Below are 9,803 nucleotides of genomic sequence, written 5' to 3' on the forward strand. Positions count from 1 at the left end.
TTCATGGGTTTAAGTTACCTCCGTTTCTGAAACCGAAAACTCCGAGTTTCCCTCATTTCGGGGTTAACAAACTCTGAGTTTCGACAAAACCGCCTTCTTGAAATAGGCCCCTGGTTATTTGGTTCAGTAGTTGACATAATTCAGTATTGTTTGTTCTTTTCTGTCAACAAATTCCACTGTATACAGCCAGTGCTTCCAATCCAATTATATCTCTCTGAGGTCCAAACCATTTGCAGTGTTATATCTTTTAATAGTTTTTATGATGCAAAATCTGACTTCAGTTTAGAAGCAATACAAGTAACAGACACATTTTATTTGCACTTTTTAGTATGCTATTGTAGCTCGAGCATTCAAGCACCTTGTTTCTCTTTGTTAAACTTGAATGTATTTCTGGCATTGTCATGTGATGCTATTTTATGTATTTTATTTCATTCATTCATCTTCCATACCGCTTAGTCCCGAACGGCATCACGGGGAGGCTGGAGCCAATCCCAGCCAGCAATTGGGCGAAAGGCGGGGTACACCCTTGGACAGGTCGCCGGTCCATCGCAGGGCCAACACGCAGACAAACAACCACACACACCCACACGCTCTCCTACGGGCAATTTAGAGATACCAATTAAACTAAGCCGCATGTCTTTGGACTGTGGGAGGAAGCCGGAGTACCCGGAGAGAACCCATGCAAACACGGGAAGAACATGCAAACTCCGCACAGAAAGGTCTCGTACCTGGGACCTGCTCACTGTGAGACAACGGCGCTAACCACCGCGCTGCCCTTTATTTTATTTATTGTTTTTATTATTTTATTTAAATTTATGTGTACTTCTAACATGTTTGGTAAAATAAATGTTGTACATTCAAATCAGAACCTCTTCTGTGTCTGGATTCCAGACTCTAGAATGGATGTATTCTTGAGTCTATAAGGTAACAATAATATAATAAGATAACCTTGTTTAAAATGGGTTTGGCTAAAACAAAATTTTGGTTTCGTGTATAATACTAGGTACTTATACTATATTGACTGGATTAAATAAAACTGCATTACTAAAAAGAGACTAAAATACAATTTTCATTGACTAAAACTAGACTAAATGTCATCAGGTTTCATCGACTAAAACTAGATGAAAATAGTTATGGATAATTCTGACTAAAATAAGACTAAAATGCTCACACTATTGTTAGAAAAACCCAGTTCTTTTGTTGAAAGCGCAAGAAGTGAAGGCAGAAGAGGACTGTATAAAGTCAACAGAAAATTTAATCAAAGTCTGGGCACAGGTAAGACAAAGCAGTGCTGGGATCAAAGAGACAAAGCTCCCGCAGGAAATCCGTCTTCTGAACCACGAGTTATGTTTTCTGGTTACATTTATTTTCTCAGGCGGAGACCGCCAGGTACAGGGGTTGGACTTACACGTATCTACTGGCCATAGACGTGAGCAGACCAACCTCTGCTTCACATTAGTTTACTGTACCTGTGTTAGAAACCAAATGTGTGTGAGTGTTGTAATTTTCAGAAGGTAGCTAGCAATCTGAATACTGGTTGGTTGTCTGCGCTCTAGTATCTATCTATAATGCTAAATGGGCCAGGTGGTCATCTCGGGTTGTAGGCCCCCTGTCTCTACAAGATACTACATGACAAAGCAGAACTTGCAATATGCTAAGTGGGCCTATGTGAAGATGCAAAACAGGCCAACAGGTCTGTGTTAAAATGTAAAATAGAGCATCTGGTTACTTGAAGGTACAGACATCATGTCTCCACAAAAGTTACAGCATACAGTTCCAAAGTTTCAACTCAGTAGAATTTGGCATCAATAGTTTTAATATATATAAACAAGGCAAAATAAAGGTATGAAAAGTAACTAAAGGGAAAATAAAGTTATGACAGGTAAATAAAGGACACTGAAGTTATGAAAAGTAACTAAAGCTTATAAAGTAACTGAAGCCTATAAGATTCAAATCTTACACTTTTAGTTGGCGGAAACTTGACTAGACTAAAAAGAGTATGAACGTGAAACGTGAAATTAGAACAGGCCACCAAAAACAACTGTAGTCATTACCTGTCTTTGAATCCCCCCCCCCCCCCCGTGGAACAACGCAGACGGGGGGAAGGCCAACAATGTCCCTTAACAACTGAGTCGTTATAGCCCAGTATCGGTGAGAGTCGTTACCTGTCTTTGAATCCTTCCCTGTCGACCGACGCCTATTGTCCTGGTGGGCATGTTTGGGCAGAGATCTCAGAACAGGGTTGTAGATGGATGACAAGTTGTGTCTTAGTCCACCACCCCTATTTAGTGAGGGGTGTTCTATTTTTACAAAAATTGTTTCCTTGACTCCTCTCTCGAACCAGCAATGTTTGCTGGAGAGAATCTGGACTTCACTGTCCTCGAGGAAAGTTGCAGGGAAAGTCCAACAACTGCAGCTGGACCAGGATGAGACCATGGTCTCATATGATGTCACATCCTTGTTCACTTGTATCCCCACCACAGAGGCTGTTAAAGCGGTGAAGAAGAGACTCTTGAAGGATGACATGCTGAACAGCAGGACTAGCCTCACCCTAGACCATGTATACACTCTGCTGGAACTCTGTTTAAACACTACCTACTTCCAGTTTAGGGGGCACTTCTATAGGCAGCAACACAGCTGTGCTATGGGCTCCCTGACACCAGTCGGGCAGAACTGATGAGGCCTCTTGGATGAGAGGTGAAATGTCTTCGACCTAGAAACCTAGTCCAGTTGATGTTTTCTAAGTTTTTTTTTCAGCTTACTCTGACCTGGATGACTGCACAGACATGTTTATTTAACATTACTGGATTATATAGGTGTGCTTTAAATTTGTTGCTGTAATAACTAATATACTGAATATAACGTTAAAGGGCCCATGGTATGCTTTTCCTTGTTTTTTGACTTATCTACAATGCTACAACCGTGAATTCTCATCTTAGACATGAACTAAAGCTCAAAAATGAGGTGAACGTATGTTGTAGTATTTTTATGCAGAAGCAACTGGGTTTATACATGTCTTGCAAACGGAATTTTTCGACTGTGCCCGGTGTAAGATTTGAGTCTTATAGACTCTAGTTACTTTATAAGCTTTAATTACTTCTCATACCTGTAGTTCCCTTTAGTTACTTTTCATAAATTTATTTTCCTTGTCTATACATATTACAGCTGTATTGATTATTGTCCAGAACTACTGAGCTTTGGTTATTTTAATATATTTGTTTCCCTTGCTTATATATCTTACAGCTGTAATGAAGCAGAATCTGCTTACTTTGAATGCTGTAAGTTCTGTGTAGAGACTAGATGCATCTCTTTGTGACCAGACAGCCTATTTACATGTTAGCAAAGGCCTGTTTTACACTCACACCTCGACCCACTTACCATATCCCAATGTAATGTTAATTTTACCTGTGATCCTTTAAATAAACCAGCATGGTTTTTTGTATCCACTTGGACCGCCTCGTCTCTCTGAGTTTCACTGGTTAAGAGTAACTGGGAAATATCTTTCAACCAATAGGATCACAAGCTATTGAAGGTTGTACCTCTGTCCAGGGTGGAGCAGCCCAAGAAGATAAAATGTATTGTAAGAACTTAATTCGGGATTCAGAAGTCGGATCTCCTGCAGGAGCTCTGGGTCTCTGATCCCAGCGCTGTAAGGCCTACCTGTGATCAGACTTTCAGTAAACTTTCTGTTGATTTTAAACAGTCCTCTCCTGTCTTCGCTTCTTGTGCTTCCAACAAAAAAATTGGGTTAATTTCTAACACCGGTTTTGTGAATATATTTTACCTCCTGCTGCTGCACTTTGATCAGGCGATGTGGAGAAAAACACAGGTCCTGAGGTTACTGCATGTCCAGGAATGTTCCTGTCCAGGGACTCGCTGTTTTACCTCACCGGGTCTAACCTACGGTCAACTGGCATGTGAAGTCCCCAGTGGCCCCCAGCTCATCAACGCTGAATTCCCCTGGAGCACAGTACCTTTTTATTCTGACTGCTTCAGGCCAGTGTGTCAGTGTGTCTGCCGCATGTGATGTGTTGCTCGTTAACAAGGGGACTAGTTAACTACTCATGATGTTATTGTCGGTGCTACACTACCTGTTGGAATTAATTTCATTACTTTGGGTGGGGGAAGATGCAGCGACCACCAGTTAGATTTACCGACCTTGGAGCTACTTGAAAGGGAGTGATGTTTCCACTGCTGTGTGGGACTTAACAGTAAACTTAAAAAACCCACACGCTGCATGTCTGTTAATGACTTGTTTCTGTAACGTTAGAGAGAATTGTAAGGCTGGAGAAGTTCTTATGTCTGCATTATTCTTGTTAAAATATGGGCTTTCACAATTACCTGCTTTGTTTAGAGTTTTACACATCTCTTTTCATCGGTACATATCTGTTATCTATCTTTGGAGGAGAAATTGCGATTAATTAATGCCTTCGCAGTTCGTTGTGCTGTCCACTTGCAACACAACACCAGCAGCAGGAGTTGTGCGCGTTCACAAACTGTCCTCTCGTTTTAAGGAAGAAGCTTTCTGGCTTTCTGATTTTGAAATAATTACAAACTATTTGGAGTTATGAGTGGTGCCAGGTTAACCTAGAGGTACCCAAGATTAAATGGCTGGTAATAAGCAAAATGAGCATGCCACTTTAATGGAGGCTGTAGTCTCGCAGTCCTAATGTATTTAGCATGAATTGAGCTCGACATTTATAACTTGCACTTGCAAATGAATCTTCTTGTGTGATTTTTTTTGTCACTACAAACACAACAAATGATGTTTTACCTCTAAGCAGCTCCCTTAATGTAGAAACTATAAAAACACTCCGGTCATTGAGGGATTTTTTTCATTTGGAGTTCCTCTCCCCACATTGACGTGCCAGGTCCATCACCAAGTGATGTTCCAGGACCTCATAATTTACAAATTAAGCACTGGCAGTAGAAGTATGGTTTCCAGCATAAGTGGCTAAAATGGGAAAAGGTTAATGCATATGCAGTTTCAATTTTTCCCTCATCTCAAGCAGTTACTTACTGTATAACAAGTATAATGCTATTTACTTAGGGCTCTTACTTTATTCCCTTCTTCTCTTTCTTCTCCGGTTTGTGTTTGGAGACCCGGCTCCTGGAAGCCAGTGAGATGTTTATGTACAGGACTGTCATAATAATGACAGGAAGATAAAATGCCGCTATAGCCGTCCCAAATGTTACTGCAGGGTTAGAAAGGAACTGAAAGGAAAGGAAAGAAGCCCATCAGTCATACACAAAATAAACATCTATTTGTTCATGAGGTACAAACATACCCAAAATACATACATAGCAAAGGCAACATTAATTATAATAGTCAACATCTAAATACAGAAACAAAAAAATAAATCGTTTTTCATGGCCTCCAAGAAAGTTCCTTCTTGAAATGAAGATCAGTACTTGTGACAAAACAATACTGATGTAATGCATGGCATCACAAGTGACAGCTGTGTGGAACACAGTATCAGTATCAGACAGTGGACAAGACCAACTTAACTTCAGAAACAGTCAACATAAGCTGTCTCTCAATGCCAGGCCACAACCACTCACAGCATCCGGAAGATGCTCGATAGACCATCACTTTTCTCCCTGTCCACATATTAAAGGACTGAAGGGGAAGACAGTGTAACAGAACTGTAATATAGACACTGAAAAGAAACTTATTTTGATACAATACTTATGTGGTTTTCAGTTTCTTACCAAGTTTGTTTCTGGTTTGTTTATGCATGATGTCTTATTTTGGTGGGAGGACAGCATACCGCATGTCGTAAGTTTGTTTCTTGTGATCATTTTAATGTATTTTTAAGCTATACATCCATCCATTAGCCATACTGCTTATCCAGTGGGCTGGAACTGATCCCAGCTGACACTGGGTGAAAGTCAGGTACACCATAAACATAGTGCAATATGGCAGTACGTGCAAGTGCAGCAGCTTATAGCTCTACTACACCGATGTTTTTTGTGTGTTTGTGCTTGATTTTGCGTGTGTACCAATGGATTATTAGAGCACATTGTGTTTACAGTCGTAATGTCTCAGTCTACTGAGTGCTACAGCCATTACTAGTGAATTTATGACAGCAGTCTTTTCATTTTTCTTAATAATTTAGCACAGTGAGTGCATTTTTTCTTTCTGTATCTGACTCAAGGATTAGTAAAATTTTATGTACTATACCTGAATGTAACATTCTCCAGGTGGCACTGTTCGCTCTCCAACAATGAACTGCCAGAACAAGATGGCTGGAGCCCACAACATGAAGGACAGGATCCATGCTGCCGCGATCATTAACCCTGCCATCTTAGTTGTCCTTCTTGTTGGATAGGTGAGGGGTTTGGTCACACAGAAATAGCGATCAAAGCTGATGATCAATAAATTCATTACTGAGGCGTTTGAGACAACATAATCTAAAGATAGCCACAAGTCACAGACCACAGGCCCAAGTGGCCAGTAGCCAACAATGATGTAGACTGTATACAAATTCATGCTGAAAACACCAATGATCAAGTCAGCACACGCTAATGAAAATAAGAAGTAGTTATTGACAGTTTGTAGGTGACGGTTTACTTTGATGGAGAGCATGACTAAAATATTTCCTGTTACAGTCACAAAGCTCAGTGATCCTGTAACCAAGGCAATAAATATCATCTCTAGAGCTTTGTATGGACTTTCTGCATCCAGTCCGTCATCCACAGGAGAGCAGGAAGTTGAATCACTGGTGGACATATTGCATGTTGCGTTGGATAACTGGTCAGTTGATTGATTCACTGATGACCCTGATGGAAGAAATCAAGAGATAAAAAAGACAAAGAAAATTATGGGACATGGAATAGTGGCTAATGCCATGTAATTTAATCATAAACGTGCTGAAGAAGGAATGTTATTTTCACAATTGTTCTTGAATTCCTGAGGATTAGGGCCACTGTAAAAAAGTATTTAAGTTCTGACTTTTTTCTAAGAATTCTATCGTGTAAGATCATCAGGAGAAAATCATGTTTTTATGGAGCCTAGTTTATTGATTTAATCGATTTTCCCTGGCTCATTACAGAGGGTGAAATTGAAACTCAAGAAACCTGATCAGTTGTAATATATATTAGTACAAACAAAAAACAATGGGATTTAAACAGCTGACTGTTAAGATTATGCTTCACTAAATGCAGCAGGGGGGAAAATAGACAAGTATAAAAAAATGCAAGGGTTCTAGAGGAGACATATCAAGAATTCAGTATGGACTGACACATTTAATATACTGTAATGGATTTCTATTTGCAGTGTGAGACACGTGTAGAAAATGCTCTGAATGGAGCTTCACTTTTTAAACATTAAAGCATAACTACAATCATTTTCAAACTGCCAACATTATTTTACCCCCTTTTTTAAAATCTGTTGATGAGTAATCTGGCAAATTCTTGTGGGTCTTAGCTAGATACTGAGGTTTATCAAACTAAATTAACACTAATGCTTGAAATTTGAATCAAAATGGCTGAGAACAGATAGGAATGATGAAAAATAACAGCCAGTGGTGGTGATAAACACAAAGTACCCTAAAGTCACATGGACTTACAGGTGTGAATGCCACACAAGATAAGTGAAATATAAAGTAGATACGTAGGTAACACAAAATCTAAGGCACTTTAAAACAGCCAATGAAAGAAGCATAATATGCTACATGGGAGCTGTGTGTACAAATAGTCAGCAGTGAGTGTGCCAACTGAGTGTGTAAACAGTACAGGTGGAATTACATGAGGTAGTTCCTGAGTCTGCTGTTTAGAAGTCGGAAAGAAAGAGTTTTTCAGTCTGGGAGGCTTTCATTTCACACTTCTGAACCACCGGCCAGAGGGTAGGGGTATGAACAGTCCATGCTGGGGGTGGGTGGGGTCTTTGAGGATGGAGGCAGCTCCATCCTCAGAATGGTACCATTTCGGAACACCATGTCAGAATGGTAAGGTCGTGTTTAACTTTCCCAACAAAGTAAAAGCATGTTCACAGTGTAGCAGAAAAACATGGGTCTTGCACTGTGTATTCTGCGCTGGTCGGCATCGAAACTAAAGTAGAAACTCCCGGAGGTACTGTACAAAATGGCGCCTTCTTAGTGATAACATTGCTAGGAGTAGATCATTATATTTCAGGGCCTCCAACAGTGTTGCTGATATTTCACCAGTTAAATACCTTGTCTTTATCTAATCTCCATACAAGGATCATATGTTATTTTACAGTTTGGTAAATTTGAAAAACAACCAGGCCAAATTAGTTTCACATCACTTCAATTAGTGGTCAATAGTGATTGGCTGTGCACACAAAGATCAGCACAGCTGGGGTCAAAGTTCAACAAATTTGAACTTTGAACTTGTTATAATGTCCATAACAAATGTAGCGGGAGGCAGTTAAACTAGTTAACTTTAGCACTGTTATTTTTGTTTAGCTGTCTATGCTCTCAGCATAGTGCTGTGCAGGGCTGGACTAACCCTTACATATCCGATTCTACCCCTGGTGTGGAATCACAGTGGGCACAGTTTCAAAACTGCTCGTTCTCCTGGTGGGAGATTCAGTATTTTAAATAATGTAAAAACACAGTGAAGATGCATTTTAGTGATGTGACAATAAAGGAGGACCTCTGCCATCACCCTGATCCATCTCAAAGCAAATTTCTGTGTGTTTTTTCCATCATATCACCTTTTTAAACAGGGAGCCTCTTTTACACCTGACTCAGATCAAGTCACTTACAACTGTGGTCTGCCTAATCCAATCACATTCCAGTTCCAATGTGTTCTGCATGTATTCACACTTGGAATTAATGTGTTTTTCATGTATCTGGATACAGCTGACATTTTAAAGTGTAAATGGGGTAAATCAGATCATGTGAAATTTAAGCACTTTCTCAGTGGTAGCAGGCTGACCTCATTTCAGAGACATGTAGACTGTCAGTGGCAGGCTGGGATTATTATATACAGTATGCAACCTGTGGGGAATTGAGGAGAGTAAGTCACCTGTTCAGACTTTTTCATCACTGCCCTCTGTCTCTTGTCCACCCTCCCACATTCAAAAACCTAATCTATACCAATGTGCATAACAGAACTGTAATATAAACACTGAAAAGAAACTTATTTTGATACAATACTTATGTGGTTATACAGGAGTTATAGTTTATGTTCACATAAGGTGTAGAAGAAATTGCACTGTTCTCATTTTTAGAGTGAAGCAACTATTAAACATTTTCTGTTAATTTCATTATTGTGTTGAGACTTCAGACTGATCCATTTCAAGGTTTATGATGGTTCTGTAATAAATTCTGATATGTGTTCATTATCTCACATACATAAAGCTACTCACATTAGACAGGTGACCAGTCTGCCACATGCCTGGCAACTACTCACACTCAAATTCAAGTCTCGATGCTGTGGGAGGAAACCCACACAAGATATGTAGAGTATTATTTGTTCACATAAGTATTTGAAATAATACTCTACATTGCATTGGATTTAAACCCATGGTCACCATGCTTTCAGGCAACAGTACTAACAACTGCACCACCATACCACCTACAGAACTGGAGATAATTTTAGCTCAGTAGCAGAATCACACCTCAACCACTCCTCTTCCTTATGCCCTGAGGGCCATTTTCTTCTTCTTTTCTGTTCACATGACCACACCTAATATGTCCACAATATGGAAAGCAAGAACATCATTATTTTTTCATCTGACTGTAAATAAGGGTCATAATCCAAGAATAATCTTTAAAACCATAATCTCTGTGAATGCCCTCCCATTAAGGCAGACAGTTCAGTCCTTCCTGGAG

The 9,803-nt window shown here is 39.8% G+C and overlaps 1 protein-coding gene across 3 annotated transcripts in view; it reads right to left on the reverse strand.

Moving 5' to 3' along the window:
• LOC109951519 (muscarinic acetylcholine receptor M4-like) overlaps positions 1–9,803 on the reverse strand; it is a 53,226-nt gene that overhangs the window by 15,561 nt on the left and 27,862 nt on the right. For all 3 annotated transcript variants that reach the window (XR_002273627.1, XR_002273626.1, XM_020586071.1), the window contains exons 2-3: positions 6,185–6,783; positions 5,060–5,214 (exon numbers count right to left, since the gene is read on the reverse strand). Coding sequence is in view for 1 of the 3 variants with exons in the window: in XM_020586071.1 (XP_020441727.1) it covers positions 5,060–5,214; positions 6,185–6,783 (754 nt within the window). In the remaining 2 variants the exon portion in view is untranslated. The remainder of the gene's footprint in view (positions 1–5,059; positions 5,215–6,184; positions 6,784–9,803) is intronic.

This window comes from Monopterus albus, unplaced genomic scaffold, assembly GCF_001952655.1.
Source record: "Monopterus albus unplaced genomic scaffold, M_albus_1.0 scaffold394.1, whole genome shotgun sequence".
Lineage (NCBI taxonomy): Eukaryota > Metazoa > Chordata > Actinopteri > Synbranchiformes > Synbranchidae > Monopterus > Monopterus albus.